Source organism: Cherax quadricarinatus, chromosome 44 (genome assembly GCF_038502225.1).
Source record: "Cherax quadricarinatus isolate ZL_2023a chromosome 44, ASM3850222v1, whole genome shotgun sequence".
Classification (NCBI taxonomy): Eukaryota; Metazoa; Arthropoda; class Malacostraca; order Decapoda; family Parastacidae; genus Cherax; species Cherax quadricarinatus.
In genome coordinates, this window is record NC_091335.1 from 20194494 (window position 1) to 20213603 (window position 19110).

General features: G+C 39.5%; 1 protein-coding gene across 3 annotated transcripts in view; it reads right to left on the reverse strand.

Annotated features, from left to right (window-relative positions):
• The window catches only part of LOC128697353 (uncharacterized), a 272403-nt gene that overhangs the window by 18514 nt on the left and 234779 nt on the right, over positions 1 to 19110 (reverse strand). The window contains exon 1 of one of the 3 annotated variants that reach the window (XM_070094181.1): positions 9389 to 9722. The exons of the other annotated variants lie outside the window; for them this stretch is intronic. Coding sequence (XP_069950282.1) covers positions 9389 to 9514 — 126 coding nt within the window. The 5' untranslated portion in view covers positions 9515 to 9722. Of the gene's footprint in view, positions 1 to 9388; positions 9723 to 19110 lie in introns of those variants that run through there. 3 annotated transcript variants of the gene reach the window in all.

Consider the following 19110-nt stretch of genomic DNA (forward strand, 5'->3'; position numbering starts at 1 on the left):
AACAGAAGCAGTAGTAATAATAGTAACAGTAGTAATAATAGAAGCAGTAGTAATAATAGTAACAGTAGTAATAATAGTAACAGTAGTAATAATAGTAACAGTAGTAATAACAGAAGCAGTAGTAATAATAGTAACAGTAGTAATAATAGTAACAGTAGTAATAATAGTAACAGTAGTAATAATAGAAGCAGTAGTAATAATAGTAACAGTAGTAATAATAGTAACAGTAGTAATAACAGAAGCAGTAGTAATAATAGTAACAGTAGTAATAATAGTAACAGTAGTAATAATAGTAACAGTAGTAATAACAGAAGCAGTAGTAATAATAGTAACAGTAGTAATAATAGTAACAGTAGTAATAATAGAAGCAGTAGTAATAATAGTAACAGTAGTAATAATAGTAACAGTAGTAATAACAGAAGCAGTAGTAATAATAGTAACAGTAGTAATAATAGTAACAGTAGTAATAATAGTAACAGTAGTAATAACAGAAGCAGTAGTAATAATAGTAACAGTAGTAATAATAGAAGCAGTAGTAATAATAGTAACAGTAGTAATAATAGTAACAGTAGTAATAATAGTAACAGTAGTAATAACAGAAGCAGTAGTAATAATAGTAACAGTAGTAATAATAGTAACAGTAGTAATAATAGTAACAGTAGTAATAACAGAAGCAGTAGTAATAATAGTAACAGTAGTAATAATAGAAGCAGTAGTAATAATAGTAACAGTAGTAATAATAGTAACAGTAGTAATAATAGTAACAGTAGTAATAACAGAAGCAGTAGTAATAATAGTAACAGTAGTAATAATAGTAACAGTAGTAATAATAGTAACAGTAGTAATAACAGAAGCAGTAGTAATAATAGAAGCAGTAGTAATAATAGAAGCAGTAGTAATAACAGAAGCAGTAGTAATAATAGTAACAGTAGTAATAACAGAAGCAGTAATAATAACAGAAGCAGTAGTAATAAGAGAAGCAGTAGTAATAATAGTAACAGTAGTAATAATAGTAACAGTAGTAATAATAGAAGCAGTAATAATAACAGAAGCAGTAGTAATAATAGAAGCAGTAGTAATAATAGTAACAGTAGTAATAATAGTAACAGTAGTAATAATAGTAACAGTAGTAATAATAGTAACAGTAGTAATAATAGTAACAGTAGTAATAATAGTAACAGTAGTAATAATAGAAGCAGTAGTAATAATAGTAACAGTAGTAATAATAGTAACAGTAGTAATAATAGTAACAGTAGTAATAATAGTAACAGTAGTAATAATAGTAACAGTAGTAATAATAGAAGCAGTAGTAATAATAGAAGCAGTAGTAATAATAGTAACAGTAGTAATAATAGTAACAGTAGTAATAATAGTAACAGTAGTAATAATAGTAACAGTAGTAATAATAGTAACAGTAGTAATAATAGTAACAGTAGTAATAATAGAAGCAGTAGTAATAATAGTAACAGTAGTAATAATAGTAACAGTAGTAATAATAGTAACAGTAGTAATAATAGTAACAGTAGTAATAATAATAACAGTAGTAATAATAGAAGCAGTAGTAATAATAGTAACAGTAGTAATAATAGTAACAGTAGTAATAATAGAAGCAGTAGTAATAATAGTAACAGTAGTAATAAGAGAAGCAGTAGTAATAATAGTAACAGTAGTAATAATAGTAACAGTAGTAATAATAGTAACAGTAGTAATAATAGAAGCAGTAGTAATAATAGTAACAGTAGTAATAATAGTAACAGTAGTAATAATAGAAGCAGTAGTAATAATAGTAACAGTAGTAATAATAGAAGCAGTAGTAATAATAGTAACAGTAGTAATAATAGTAACAGTAGTAATAATAGTAACAGTAGTAATAATAGAAGCAGTAGTAATAATAGTAACAGTAGTAATAATAGAAGCAGTAGTAATAACAGAAGCAGTAGTAATAACAGAAGCAGTAGTAATAATAGAAGCAGTAGTAATAACAGAAGCAGTAGTAATAACAGAAGCAGTAGTAATAATAGAAGCAGTAGTAATAACAGAAGCAGTAGTAATAACAGAAGCAGTAGTAATAATAGAAGCAGTAGTAATAACAGAAGCAGTAGTAATAATAGAAGCAGTAGTAATAATAGAAGCAGTAGTAATAATAGAAGCAGTAGTAATAATAGAAGCAGTAGTAATAATAGTAGTAATAATAGAAGCAGTAGTAATAACAGAAGCAGTAGTAATAACAGAAGCAGTAGTAATAATAGAAGCAGTAGTAATAACAGAAGCAGTAGTAATAATAGAAGCAGTAGTAATAATAGAAGCAGTAGTAATAATAGTAGTAATAATAGTAACAGTAGTAATAATAGTAACAGTAGTAATAATAGTAACAGTAGTAATAATAGAAGCAGTAGTAATAATAGTAACAGTAGTAATAATAGAAGCAGTAGTAATAACAGAAGCAGTAGTAATAATAGAAGCAGTAGTAATAACAGAAGCAGTAGTAATAATAGAAGCAGTAGTAATAACAGAAGCAGTAGTAATAATAGAAGCAGTAGTAATAACAGAAGCAGTAGTAATAATAGAAGCAGTAGTAATAACAGAAGCAGTAGTAATAACAGAAGCAGTAGTAATAACAGAAGCAGTAGTAATAACAGAAGCAGTAGTAATAATAGAAGCAGTAGTAATAACAGAAGCAGTAGTAATAATAGAAGCAGTAGTAATAACAGAAGCAGTAGTAATAACAGAAGCAGTAGTAATAATAGAAGCAGTAGTAATAACAGAAGCAGTAGTAATAGAAGCAGTAGTAATAGCAGAAGCAGTAGTAATAGCAGAAGCAGTAGTAATAGTAGAAGCAGTAGTAATAGTGGGAGCAGTAGTAATAGTAGAAGCAGTAGTAATAGTAGAAGCAGTAGTAATAGTAGAAGCAGTAGTAATAGTAGAAGCAGTAGTAATAACAGAAGCAGTAGTAATAATAGTAACAGTAGTAATAATAGAAGCAGTAATAATAATAGAAGCAGTAGTAATAACAGAAGCAGTAGTAATAATAGTAACAGTAGTAATAACAGAAGCAGTAGTAATAATAGTAACAGTAGTAATAACAGAAGCAGTAGTAATAACAGGAGTAGTAATAATAGTAACAGCAGTAGTAGTAGTTATAATAGTAATAGCAGCAATAGTAGGAGTAGCAGCAGAATTATTATTATTAAAGTGGGATTATGGTGTATGTTTTACCCTTGCTTAATTTCCTCTTTGATGTTTTTTTAACCTTATTTTTCTTACTTGTTTGTTTGTTTTAAACCTTCCTTATTTTTCTGCTTGTTGTTCTTTACCTTCCTTATTTTTCCTGCTTGTTGTTTGTTTTAAACCTTCCATATTTTTCTGCTTGTTGTTTCTTACCTTCCTTATTTTTCCTGCTTGTTTGTTTTTAACCTTCCTTATTTATTCCTCTTTGTTGTTTGTTTTAAGCTTACCTTATTTTTCCTGTTTGTGGTTTGTTTTATTTTCATGTCTGAAGTGTGTTTTTTTCTCTTTATTTTCATACTTGAAGTGTGTTTTAACCTTCTTTATTTTGTCTGTTTGATTTGTGTTTTAATATTTATATTTGTTTGGAGTGTATTTTTAACCTCCATCATTTTCCTGTCTGGTATGGTAGTGTGTGGGGTTTTAACCTTGTTTATCTTGTTTGTTCAGTGTACATAGTTTCCTTGTTGTACTGTACACTGTGGTGTTAATGTGTGTTTCTTTGTTAAGCCGTAAGAGGGATGGCAAGAATGGGGAAGGCAAGGACTGGCGCTGGATAGTGATAAAGCTTGTGGATAGACAGGAAGAGAGAGGTAAGAAAGGTTGTGGAGAGACAGGAAGAGAGAGGTAAGAAAGGTTGTGGATAGACAGAAAGAGAGAGGTAAGAAAGGTTGTGGATAGACAGGAAGAGAGAGGTAAGAAAGGTTGTGGAGAGACAGGAAGAGAGAGGTAAGAAAGGTTGTGGAGAGACAGGAAGAGAGAGGTAAGAAAGGTTGTGGATAGGCAAGAAGAGAGAGGTAAGAAAGGTTGTGGAGAGACAGGAAGAGAGAGGTAAGAAAGGTTGTGGATAGACAGAAAGAGAGAGGTAAGAAAGGTTGTGGATAGACAGGAAGAGAGAGGTAAGAAAGGTTGTGGAGAGACAGGAAGAGAGAGGTAAGAAAGGTTGTGGAGAGACAGGAAGAGAGAGGTAAGAAAGGTTGTGGATAGACAAGAGAGAGGTAAGAAAGGTTGTGGAGAGACAGGAAGAGAGAGGTAAGAAAGGTTGTGGATAGACAAGAGAGAGGTAAGAAAGGTTGTGGATAGACAAGAAGAGAGAGGTAAGAAAGGTTAAGAGGATTGACCACTATGAGTAGGTTTTAAAGTGTTTTTTTGCAACATAGTAACGAGTGTTTTCAGATACCACGTACACTACCCTCAGTATTACTGCACTAAACAACCAACTCCACCTTTATCCCATAATTTCTCTATCTGGGTCGTGAATCTGGCTATAAACCGTCATGTTTATGCATCTATTGTAAATTTCACGCACAACTGTCTATTTCATATCTACATGTAGCATAGTATCGGAGATCCTCGTGGTGTATACAGTGGTAAAGCTGCCGGCTTATGTTTTAACTTCTGGCATTCCAGTCTCGGCAACGCTCGAAAGAGTTATGACTTCATTACAGTTATTCCAGATTCACTGAAAAAAAAGGGAACAAGAAATATCAAGGAACAATTCTTTGACAATGGGAGAAATCAGGACAGCGCTTGGAAGTTCACTATTTTTTTCACAGTGGTTATTTTGCATATTGTGATATCACCCGTTTACTGTGAGTGTATTGTGTGTATAGTTTTTATTGCGGCACAGTTTCAAAGTGTATTGATCATATGAGTGCCAAACGGAAACCAGTTAAACGTTTTGCACTCTGGCTTTTCTTTCTGTCTCTTGAACATATAAAAGGCAAGTAAATATAGAACTATTTAGATACACGCGGGGAAGTACAGAGTATACTGAATATAAGCAGAAGTTTGTGAGATTTACTTGCCTTATTATATGTTCAAGAGACAGAAAGAAAAGCCAGAGTGCAAAACGTTAAACTGGCTTCCGTTTGGTACTTATATGATCAATACACTTTGAAACTGTGCCGCAATAAAAACTTGTTTTGCTACGTGTGTATTGTCTTTATCTCCTTGGATGGTCGTCTACCATCCTGCTACCTGTATTCACTCGTATGACAGGTTGGTAGTACTTCTCTGGATGATTCTTGCATAACATCCTACTATGTTTGATACTCGTATGACAGAATGGTAGTACCTACCTGGATGGTTGCTGCTTACTAACCTACTACCTATGTTTGACAAGAGGTAGGTAGTTCCCTACTATCTTTAATCACTAATCAGATTAAAGAAGAGGTATGGCGAGGTTGAGTTAGAAGGTTAAAGTGTGAGAGAAGAGTGTGAGGTTCGTAGCGTGCTAGGAAGGTGAATGAGGTAACGAGTGGTGAGGCAGGATAGGTTACTTTAACTCACCTTATTTGGTGATATACTGTCCCCCTATCTCTCACTCTCTCACACACACACATACACAGGAGCGGTGACTCGACCTTTGCCACCACAAATAGATGAGTACGCACACAGTGTTAAGAGTAGGTCCAGGAGACTACGAGGAAGTGAATCTGCAATGTGGTCAGGATCCGAGAATCGACTTCTGCAACCACAAATAGGTGAGTATACCGCACAGAACAGGTCGAGTATCTATCGACAAGTGCCTCTAATAGCTGGTACCTAACACACAACACATACACACCACACACAAAAACACAACATATGCACGTACTTACATAACACGTACACACACGAGGAGGCAAACACTGTCTACATTTACGATACAAATATATACCAACGTCAAACATTGCATCACTTCTCCTACTTACATAAACACTGAGTAACATTTGACCAACTATGTCATCTCGGTAAATACCACCTTAGATTTCCAGCCGCTTCAAGTTCAATAATATGGTAAATTATGAGAATAAATTTGAGTTGACTAAATTAGACAGATAAGTTGCGACACCTCAACACGTTAGAGATGTAAACAATAGGGACCATTGTTATTATTATATTTATGGGGAAGCGTTAAATCCGCATGGGTCATAGACAGCTTCGTGAACAGGAGGTAATGAGGTACGATCCGAGGAGGGGAAGGGCAGCTCCAATTCCCTGGATCAACATACGACATCAGCCCTCCCATCTCCCATCCATGAAGAGTTGCACTGGCACTGACCTGGTTGTAGTACTAGCCTTCTCTTGTTATGCAGACATCCTAGTTGTTTACACACGTAAATTTACAGGCTAGGAGCGGTTATCCTACTTCAGCTCATTTACACAACTGAATTTACGTGCTGAAAGTCGTTATTCTACCTCAGCTTATTTCAAAGCCCAGTCCTAGCTAAGGTATATTGCCAGCTCCTCCTTTCCCAGGATACTACTCACAACAAACACCCCGATCATTTACTGTTATTGTAATAATGTTGGTAGAATTACCGACATGTTAGGTAAAAGGACACAAGTGCAACTAATGCGACATTTTATTGTGGCAACGTTTCGCTTGACAAAGCTTCTGGAGAGTGAAACGTTGCCACAATAAAATATCGCATTAGTTGCACCCGTGTCCTTTTACTTAACATTTACTGCTAGGAGAACTGGGGCAAAAGGTGTCAGGAAACTATCCCATTTGCCTTGATTCGTCCTTGATTTAACCAATGTCCTTCAATTGTAAGTTAAAACTATCAGATGTTTCCTGTAAATATACAGCAAATAAAGCAATTACGTGACATGCAAAGTAAATCCGCACCATAATATTCCATATCTGGCATTACCATATGGTGGTTTACTCAGGATATATAACAACATAAGAAAGAAGGAACACTGCAGCAGGCTTACTGGCCCATGCGACGCAGGTCCAAGTCCCCCACAGGCCCAAGCCAATGTCCCAACCTATTCAGGTTAGGTCACATTCACTTAAGATAGGAGCACGGCATCTGACCCAGTAGCACAAGCTAGTCAGGTCCAACTCACACCCACTCATGCATTTATCTAACCTATTTTTAGAACTACACAGCGTTTCAGCTACTATGACTGTACTCGGGAGTTTGTTCCACTCATCCACAACTCTATTACCAAACCAGTGCTTTCCTATATCCTTCCTGAATCTGAATTTTCCCAACTTAAAACCATTGCTGCGAGTCCTGTCTTGGCAAGATATTTTTAGCACGCTATTTACATCCCTGTATTATTTATTCCCGTTTTCCATTTCTACACCTCAATCATATCCTCCGTAATTCTACGCCTTTCTAGAGGGTGCAAATTCAGGGCCCTCAGTCTATCCTCATAGGGAAGATTTCTGATACGACTCAGCAACTACTGAAGCTTCCATCGCCCTGGCATAGCAATTTTTCCCTGGCTGCGAGCCACATGTCGACTAACACACAGTTACCTACTTCATATCCGTTAACGTACTCTGCGAACTTTAATTTCAAGGTAATACTGGCATTTTATTTACCAGAAGAATTATAAATATTTTTCCTGACACTAGTCTTAGTCATATGATGACCCGTTCAGTGGAACTTTTGGTCATTTGACCAAGGTCTTCAACGCCGTCTTACTGGTTCACCTTGTAAAAAAATAAAATAAAGATCCACCATTAAATGTGATGGTAAGTTTTCCATCCTATATACAAAAAAAAATACACTACAAATTAGCACCTCGTGATTTAATTTCAATTATTCACTAACATATTCAATTTTATTACTTCTGATCGATATCCTAGTGTCACATTTGCTTCTTACTCACTTCGTGGTAATTAGCGTATCGTAACCAAAATTCATCTTCAACTTTTTTTTTTTGAAATGCCATCATAGTACGAACAGAAATATGCAGGAAACCATTATCGAAAAGCATTAATAAATTTAAACAGCATTTCCACAGCTCGTTCAAATCCTCTTTGAATATCCAAACCCATGAGCTCACCCAGCCACTTTTAACACCATACACAAATCACACAGTGTGACTAGTTAATGGTCGTCATAAGTTTCTTTCTCCTATGTGAGAGTTATTTGTGTATTGTTCCAGTCATGGTATTGTGCCTTTTTGTTCTTTATCACCATGCATTGCCGTTGCCCTGTTAATCACACACGCTACCTTGCACTTAAAAGATACCCCAGAGTGAATATTAGCTTAAATGATGCTACCCGACAGTTTGTTTCACTCATTTACAACTCTACTGCCAAGCAAGTAATTTTCAACATATTTTCTAAATTGGAATTCGTTCAGCTTGAATCCATGGGTTCGAGTTGTTGCCACAACGAAACTATCCTGTCATTATGATACACTAACCCGACATGATTAATATACTGACAACCTGCCACAGTTGATCCTGTGTCTTGCTTCTTCTATTAGTTTTATATCCACGTTCTTTAGTACTAACACCATGTACTGCTAGTGCTAACACCATGTACTATAGTACTAATACAATGTTTTGATAGTAATAACACCATGTTCTGCTAGTACTAACACCATGTTCCGCTGGTATTAACAGCATGTTTTGCTAGTATTAACACTATGTTCTGCTGGTATTAACACTATGTTGTTAGTATTAACACCACATGCTGCTATTATCAGAACGTCCAGTTAATATTAACACCACTTCCTGCTAGTATTAACACAATGTTCTGCTAGTATTAATACCACTTCCTATTAGTATTAATATCACGTTCTGTTAATAGTTGTACCACGTCGTCAGTATTACCACGTCCTGTTAATGTTACCATCACATCCTGCTAATATTAACACCACGTACTGGTATAGTACACACCATTGAAAGTTTTAAGTTGTGTGGCCCGAGTTGGGTTCAGAAAATGAGCATGAGAGAGGCATTAACATGCCTCGCCCTTCCTTTTGGCTTCATCAGTAACCTCCACCACCTTAACATCTACGCCATTCTATCCAACCCTTCCCTCACACACACACCCTGACATCTTGAAGTTTGAACTGACTGTATACTAGGTCGTTTATTGTGGAGAGGGTGAGAGGGAAGTGGGGGGGTATGATGTAGGCTGGGGTGAATGTGATGAAGGCCAGAGCTCTGTCAGAAGGTCTACCAGCCTAGCCAAACAAGGCCCGTGCCTCCTCTTGCACCTTCCTTGTATAATGCGACAACCTGTGGGTGGCAGTGAGTGCTTTTTGGCGCAGTATCTTGTGGCTCCACTCGAATGGCCGACTCGATTTCGCTTTTCACTGTGGACTGAATGGATGCCATGATTACTAAGCAATTTTTTCCCAGGGTGGCATATATTTTAGATAAGTGTTAATGCTACAAAAAAAAGAGATATAACATTCTTACCGCTGGTTTACGATGTGATCTGCGGTGGTTTTGATGCTTATGTTTAGATGATGTGTGCGTGATGTGAGGAGGTGGCTGAGGTGGTGGTCTGTGGCGGTGTTGCACTATGCTGCCCGACCTCAACATCTACCCTGGCACATCTACACTAGATACCCACAACACTTGCTGGTCTCCCAGCCAACACAAACACCACACCGGACACCCACTGATAAGATAACTGAAGGACAGGAAGAGGGAAGAGGCAGGAGAGGAGGGAGATAAAAGGAAAGAGTAAGGGAGGAGCGGAGACCGTGGTCAGCCAGACTGGCGAGCCCTGGCCACTGACTCAAGGTGTCCACCATTACAAACATACATACACGCTTCCTACCTCAAGCCCTGTGACTCTGTACCAACCCAACGTCAGTAATAAACTCATCACAGTACGGAACAAACCATCAAGTACTTAGCATACAATCTTTGGCTAAACAAAAAAAAAACGCGTTATTTAATTATAGTGAAAGAGGCTGCCAGAGGCGAGCGCCTGTACGAGATGGGTATGCAGGCCACCAGAGTGTGCACAACAAGCCGCGGCCCTATAACTGAATCCTTTACTCTCGTAAACACTCCACTTCTGCTCTAACTTACTTAACTAAAAGAACGTGTTGGCCTAGTCCATGACCCTATTATATGACTCCATAATCTTACAACTTCCGCCCACAGACTGGCAAGGAAAGACTAATAAAGCTGTCAAAATAGATTCCGGAGCATCTCGACACACTGCTAGTGATGGCTCCTGCTGCATCTTATTGCTCCACCTGTCATAGCAGTATAGTGGCCAGTGTAGGGGCTCGTGGGCTGGGGGTACGAGATGGAGGGGGCAATACAGACAGGGTCTGTATAAGGCAGGAGCAGCCTCAGGCCAGGGTGAGTCATGGATGGCTTGTGTGGGGCGCCCAGCATCCTTCAAGACGTTCAAATTCACCTCAAGAATGCAATTTATTTCCGATCTGCGCTCGCCACCACGAAGGCCAAAATTCATTCATTATTTTGAGTACTTTCATTCTTTGAATATAAGTGGAGTACCGCTCAACAAGCTTTTATTGAATTGACGTTTTGTTTAGTGTAGAATTTTCAGATAAGTATGACATTATTCCAACAAATATTGTATTCTACAACCTGTTTATTTTAGAGTTCCATTCGTTAGCCCGACTTTGCAAGAGTAAATAAAATACGTGTGCGACACGCACATTTTGGATTGATAAAACTCCAAGGAGAGAAACGTTTCCTAATAGAATGTCCCAGTGCTGTATATATGACTTACATTATAATGGTATACATACACTAGATTCCCACAACCCTGTAACAGTTATGAAGACTTATATATTAGCATTAACTGTTACTGTTACAGGAGAAGGAAGGACCTGGCAGAGATACAACATAGACCTGGTCGTATAGACCACACCAAACCTGGTCAATACCAACACCTGGCCTGGTCGTTAAGACCAGGTCTAGCGAGTAAAACAAAGGCCATTCAGTAGAACAAGCTTTCATATTAAACATTTTGACAAGCTTTCATATTAAACATTTTGACAAGCTTTCATATTAAACATTTTGCTCAAAGGTAGGATTTTATAAGCTGGAAAAAGCTTACTTCTAAGCGAAAATATCCTTGGTTTTACCCTTCTTGGCGGTATTTTATCTTCCGAGTAAGTTACACAAATAACCCGCACATAAAAGAGAGAAGCTCACGACGACGTTTCGGTCCGACTTGGACCACTGACAATGTCAGTGTGACTTTGTCAATGGTCCAAGTCGGACCGAAACGTCGTCGCAAGCTTCTCTCTTTTATGTGCGGGTTATTTGTGTATCGTTCCAGTCACGTTATTTATTCCGAGTAAGTTTCCAGCAAGCGCAGGTTGAATGCTCTCAAACTGTCTTTGCTGGATAGACTCCTCAAATATTTAAGTTTAGTGGAACCTCTATGTATGTTTTCCAGCGCATTTATGACCATAATTTAGCTACATATTCTAGCTGAAGCCCTATTAATAACATAACCGGAGGCCCTAGTGATATAAGTGTGGGTCATATCGTAATGTGAAACCAAGTAATCTATAAGTTTTATTAAAATACTTTTATACTGTTGTTTTGGCTTCAAATTTCTTGATACCCAAAATCCGAAAGTCTTCTTCAGGCAGACAGTGGTGTTAGTCCACAAGTGGAGGTTCAGGCAGACAGTGGTGTTAGTCCACAAGTGGAGGTTCAGGCAGACAGTGGTGTTAGTCCACAAGTGGAGGTTCAGGCAGACAGTGGTGTTAGTCCACAAGTGGAGGTTCAGGCAGACAGTGGTGTTAGTCCACAAGTGGAGGTTCAGGCAGACAGTGGTGTTAGTCCACAAGTGGAGGTTCAGACACCTTCAACAGGAAAAGCCTATAAACAAAACGTTTCCGCCAGAGTAAGGTTTCATGAAGAACTTGATAAAACCTCCTGTGGTGAAATGTTGTAGAACAGTGATTCAAAGATACTTAATGTATTTATGAAACACCAAGTTTTGTTCACATGCGGTGTTATTAAGTTCTGCATTGTACTGTTTGTAAGAGACGAGTTTTTTGTGCCTTGAGAATCACCAGGAAAACTTTTCTGAACGAGTCTTACTAGCTCAGCATATTCTAAATAGTATTAATAATAATAATAATAATAATAATAATAATAATAATAATAATAATAATAATAACTACAAGAGCAAAAAGCCTAGATCATTTTATGGAAATATAGTGATTACATTTTCGTGCGATAAACACAGATGTGAACTCATTTTAACACACAACTAGAGCTCAACCACAACTGCATGTCATTAACACAGAACTCAGCCACACATGAAGCTCATTAACACAGCTTAAGCTCAACCAAAACCTAGAGACGTTAGCGAAGGAGAGAGTGTGCTTCCACACATGGATTATTCATACTGTCATCCATCTCCAGGCAGGTCGCCAAGGACCGTCGCACACTAACTCAGAGATTTCAACATGGTCGCAAGTACTGAGCCAAGGACAAGACGCTCGCACCTTCACGTATACGCGTGTGTGCGTGCGTATTAAAACACTTTATAATTAATTACTTTCATCGTGATTGGCGTTGTTATTTATGATTGTATCTTGAGTAAGGTTAATAAGTTTGTAAAAATAATATACATACTTTCTTGATATTTTTTGCACCACCAACCTACCTACCTCTCCACCAACACATCAACCACTTCACTACTATACACACCCCTTCCCAAACACACCTACCCCTCTACAAACACACCTACCCCTCTACAAACACACCTACCCCTCTACAAACACACCTATCCTTCCACAAATACACCTACCCCTCTACAAACACACCTATCCTTCCACAAATACACCTACCCCTCTACAAACACACCTACCCCTCTACAAACACACCTACCCCTCTACAAACACACCTACCCCTCTACAAACACACCTACCCCTCTACAAGCACTCCTACCTCTCTACAATCACTCCTGCCGCTCTACAAACACATCTACCCCTATACAAACACTCCTACCTCTCTACAAACACACCTACCCTTGTAAAAATAAACGCATTTACCCCTCCACCTCAGTGAAAGTTACTGAGAGTGCGTGCTGCAGAATGAGGTACTCCTCCAAGGTTCGCACCTTAGCACCAGTTCAAGAAACTCCTTCACGATAATGCAAAACTGAGGACCAAGAAGAAATACTTAAAAAAATGGCAACAAAATTTACAAATATGTTTTTCCCTGACCCTAAAGAGATATTCTTGACCTTGTAGTGAAGCTCAAACGTGTTCAATGCGCCTGAGGATAGCCATCACCTGCTTAGTTTCCACCTGTGGTGTGGAAATAAATGAATGCAGTGTGTTATCTATAATGAATGAGCTACAGTGGAATATTTGATACCCTAAATTAATATAAGTATAGAATTCTGTTATTAAAAAAAAACGCCGTTTAAAACAAGCAGATGCCGTTGTGTTAATATGTCTATTACATTTTATAGTTGCTAACCCTGGCATGCTAAATGAATAGTTTGGGTACATGATACGTGAGCATCTTGGGGATCCCTTCACTCTGGAGTAAAGGCTCTTCACACATGTCTCAAGAGCGATCCTTAACATGGTCCATTGTAATAGACTGATATATCAGATAGAAACACAGACTGGAGTGACTGGGAGGCTACTCCAGTGTACAAGAAAATACATAATAGAGTAACGACGAGAAGTGACAAGATGGAAAGATAAAGCATTGTAAAACTATTTTCAATGATTCTTAAGAGGCTCAGCAACTGTAAGTCAATACCCTCAAGAGACCCAAGAGCTGGAACTCAACCCTGTCAGTCATCCCTAGAATTTGAGCTCCCGAGAAGTAACAAGTAGAGTACAACAAAGTTCAGATCGTAGACTTATACTGACCTGTCATTACACTGATGGAGGATATGGAGATGAACACTCATCAAACCTGAGGGACTGACCACTTTAAAATTACTTCCTCAAGGTTGACAGTCCCATCACCTCATATTTACCTCTCCACTGCTACTGTTGTCTTTAATATTTAAATCACCTCTGAATTCGTCTGAACAAGTCTGTTGAGCAGACATCCGTTGCACGTGTGCCGTACACTTCCCGATACATGTGGATGACCAGACAAGGGAAACAGACTCCTAAAAGTTAATGTTTCTCGATAATTCTGTAATTTATGAGGAGAATAAAGAGAGAAGATCGCGACATGCTTCACGAAGACTTAACTAAGTTGAGGTCTGGTCCAATAAGTGCAAAAACGAGGGTGTGAGGATGAGGTCATAAAAGAGTACCATCTGAGTAGGAGGACAGAGGAAGTGTACCACCTGAGGTAGACCAGAGGAAGAGTACCACCTGAGAGGTAGACCAGAGGAAGAGTACCACCTGAGAGGTAGACCAGAGGAAGAGTACCACCTGAGAGGTAGACCAGAGGAAGAGTACCACCTGAGAGGTAGACCAGAGGAAGAGTACCACCTGAGAGGTAGACCAGAGGAAGAGTACCACCTGAGAGGTAGACCAGAGGAAGAGTACCACCTGAGAGGTAGACCAGAGGAAGAGTACCACCTGAGAGGTAGACCAGAGGAAGAGTACCACCTGAGAGGTAGACCAGAGGAAGAGTACCACCTGAGAGGTAGACCAGAGGAAGAGTACCACCTGAGAGGAAAGAAACTCATAGAGAAGAAAAAAAGCACCCAGAGGTTGACATCACAGCACCCATGGGATGACATCACAACACCCAGGGGTTAACATCACAACAAGAAACTTTTACCTTGCGTATGTAAACAGAACATCACCACCTTATTGCCACACCTACTACCACCACCACACCCATCACCACCACCACCACACCCATCACCACCACCACCACACCCATCACCACCACCACCGCACCCATCACCACCACCACCGCACCCATCACCACACCACCATAAGTGCGTATCACTTCCTGCTCCAGTGAGAGCAGCCTGATGAACGTCCCCAACTGGTTTCACAACAGAAAAAAAATTGACCCGAGACTTGTAACTTCCCAAACACGCATCCCTGTATATACCTACCCACCTACCTTACCTTTAACAAGCACCCAAATATATACCTACCTTACACTTAACACTCACCCTTGTACACACCTACCCACCTGCCTTACACTTAACACGCACTTCTGTATATATCTGTCCACCTACTTTACACGCACCCCCATATACACCAGTTTTATACTTAACAGACACCACCCGTATACACCTGCCCGTCTGCCTTATATTGAACACTCACCCCCGTACATACCTGCCTTATACTCACTGCAGAAAATGGATGAGGAGTTTCGAAAGTTTTTACAAAAGAAAGCTGAAAGCGAACGAAGAAAAAAATAACAGGATGAGTGATATAAGTGTAGAGAGTGGAAGACTGGAAGGACAGAGTGTGAACACTGAACCTGGGGGTGCATGTAGCGGCAGCTGGAGTTATAAAACCTACGGTGAATAAGACTAGTTGATGGGTACACATAACAAGAATGTGTATGACTCACGAAATCGTAATGACACGATTGCAAACAAACCATACCACGGGTGGGAATAGAACCCGCGATCAGAGAGTCTCAAGTGAGTCCAGTGGCTAACGCGACGGTCTGGAGTTTTGAGACTCTCTGATCGCGGGTTCTATCCCCACCCATGGTATGGTAAGAATGTGTATATCAGTGGCAGGTAATACCGACAAGATGATGAATTTGACACACGTGCAAGAGCTGGGTATGTTTACTTGCAAAGATACCCAGATGCTGCACATGTGTCTAATTCATCATCACGAACAAGAGTGTTAAAGAATCTGCGGGGGAAAAAGTTGCTATTGAATGCAGGAAGGAGTATCCATCAGAGTATAGTGGTGCCAATACTGGATGAAAGAAGGAGCATTCATCAGAGTATAGCGATGCCAACACTGGATGCAAGAAGGGGCATTCATCAGAGTATAATGATGCCAACACTGGATGCAAGAAGGGACATTCATCAGAGTATAGTGATGCCAACACTGGATGCAAGAAGGGACATTCATCAGAGTATAGTGATGCTAACGCTGGATGCAAGAAGGGGCATTCATCAGAGTATAGCGATGCCAACACTGGATGCAAGAAGGGGCATTCATCAGAGTATAGCGATGCCAACACTGGATGCAAGAAGGGGCATTCATCAGAGTATAGTGATGCCAACACTGGATGCAAGAAGGGGCATTCATCAGAGTATAGTGATGCCAACACTGGATGCAAGAAGGGACATTCATCAGAGTATAGTGATGCCAACGCTGGATGCAGGAAGGGACATTCATCAGAGTATAGCGATGCCAACGCTGGATGCAGGAAGGGACATTCATCAGAGTATAGTGATGCCAACACTGGATGCAAGAAGGGACATTCATCAGAGTATAGCGATGCCAACACTGGATGCAGGAAGGGACATTCATCAGAGTATAGTGATGCCAACACTGGATGCAAGAAGGGACATTCATCAGAGTATAGTGATGCCAACACTGGATGCAAGAAGGGACATTCATCAGAGTATAGTGATGCCAACACTGGATGCAGGAAGGGACATTCATCAGAGTATAGTGATGCCAACACTGGATGCAAGAAGGGACATTCATCAGAGTATAATGATGCCAACACTGGATGCAGGAAGGGACATTCATCAGAGTATAGTGATGCCAACACTGGATGCAGGAAGGGACATTCATCAGAGTATAATGATGCCAACACTGGATGCAGGAAGGGACATTCATCAGAGTATAATGATGCCAACACTGGATGCAAGAAGGGACATTCATCAGAGTATAGCGATGCCAACTCTGGATGCAGGAAGGGACATTGGATGCAGGAAGGGACATTCATCAGAGTATAGTGATGCCAACACTGGATGCAAGAAAGGACATTCATCAGAGTATAGTGATGCCAACACTGGATGCAAGAAGGGACATTCATCAGAGTATAGTGATGCCAACACTGGATGCAAGAAAGGACATTCATCAGAGTATAGCGATGCCAACACTGGATGCAAGAAGGGACATTCATCAGAGTATAGTGATGCCAACACTGGATGCAAGAAGGGACATTCATCAGAGTATAGTGATGCCAACACTGGATGCAAGAAGGGACATTCATCAGAGTATAGTGATGCCAACACTGGATGCAAGAAGGGACATTCATCAGAGTATAGTGATGCCAACACTGGATGCAAGAAGGGACATTCATCAGAGTATAGTGATGCCAACACTGGATGCAAGAAGGGACATTCATCAGAGTATAGTGATGCCAACACTGGATGCAAGAAGGGACATTCATCAGAGTATAGTGATGCCAACACTGGATGCAAGAAGGGACATTCATCAGAGTATAATGATGCCAACACTTTTATATATATTGGAAACATGCTCTCTGAATGTTGCAGAGAGAGGATAGACACACAATGTTTGAAATCAATGTATGATGTAAATATTATGCAAAGAATAAGGAGTGAAGAAATTAGCAAATGATGTGGTGTTATGAAAGGCATAATTAAGGAAATGGAGGAGGCGTTGTTGAGATGGTTTGCTCACTTAGAAAGGGTTACGCAAGATAGTTGGTTAACGAGGATGAATAAATCTGGGGTGGATGAAAGGTGTAAGGGACGTACTGGAAAGTATATATATATATATATATATATATATATATATATATATATATATATATATATATATATATATATATATTTTTTTTTTTGTTATTATCACACTGGCCGATTCCCACCAAGGCAGGGTGGCCCGAAAAAGAAAAACTTTCACCATCATTCACTCCATCACTGTCTTGCCAAAAGGGTGCTTTACACTACAGTTTTTAAACTGCAACATTAACACCCCTCCTTCAGAGTGCAGGCACTGTACTTCCCATCTCCAGGACTCAAGTCCGGCCTGCCGGTTTCCCTGAATCCCTTCATAAATGTTACTTTGCTCACACTCCAACAGCACGTCAAGTATTAAAAACCATTTGTCTCCATTCACTCCTATCAAACACGCTCACGCATGCCTGCTGGAAGTCCAAGCCCCTCGCACACAAAACCTCCTTTACCCCCTCCCTCCAACCCTTCCTAGGCCGACCCCTACCCCGCCTTCCTTCCACTACAGACTGATACACTCTTGAAGTCATTCTGTTTCGCTCCATTCTCTCTACATGTCCGAACCACCTCAACAACCCTTCCTCAGCCCTCTGGACAACAGTTTTTGTAATCCCGCACCTCCTCCTAACTTCCAAACTACGAATTCTCTGCATTATATTCACACCACACATTGCCCTCAGACACGACATCTCCACTGCCTCCAGCCTTCTCCTCGCTGCAACATTCATCACCCACGCTTCACACCCATATAAGAGCGTTGGTAAAACTATACTCTCATACATTCCCCTCTTTGCCTCCAAGGACAAAGTTCTTTGTCTCCACAGACTCCTAAGTGCACCACTCACTCTTTTTCCCTCATCAATTCTATGATTCACCTCATCTTTCATAGACCCATCCGCTGACACGTCCACTCCCAAATATCTGAATACGTTCACCTCCTCCATACTCTCTCCCTCCAATCTGATATTCAATCTTTCATCACCTAATCTTTTTGTTATCCTCATAACCTTACTCTTTCCTGTATTCACCTTTAATTTTCTTCTTTTGCACACCCTACCAAATTCATCCACCAATCTCTGCAACTTCTCTTCAGAATCTCCCAAGAGCACAGTGTCATCAGCAAAGAGCAGCTGTGACAACTCCCACTTTGTGTGTGATTCTTTATCTTTTAACTCCACGCCTCTTGCCAAGACCCTCGCATTTACTTCTCTTACAACCCCATCTATAAATATATTAAACAACCACGGTGACATCACACATCCTTGTCTAAGGCCTACTTTTACTGGGAAAAAATTTCCCTCTTTCCTACATACTCTAACTTGAGCCTCACTATCCTCGTAAAAACTCTTCACTGCTTTCAGTAACCTACCTCCTACACCATACACTTGCAACATCTGCCACATTGCCCCCCTATCCACCCTGTCATACGCCTTTTCCAAATCCATAAATGCCACAAAGACCTCTTTAGCCTTATCTAAATACTGTTCACTTATATGTTTCACTGTAAACACCTGGTCCACACCCCCCCTACCTTTCCTAAAGCCTCCTTGTTCATCTG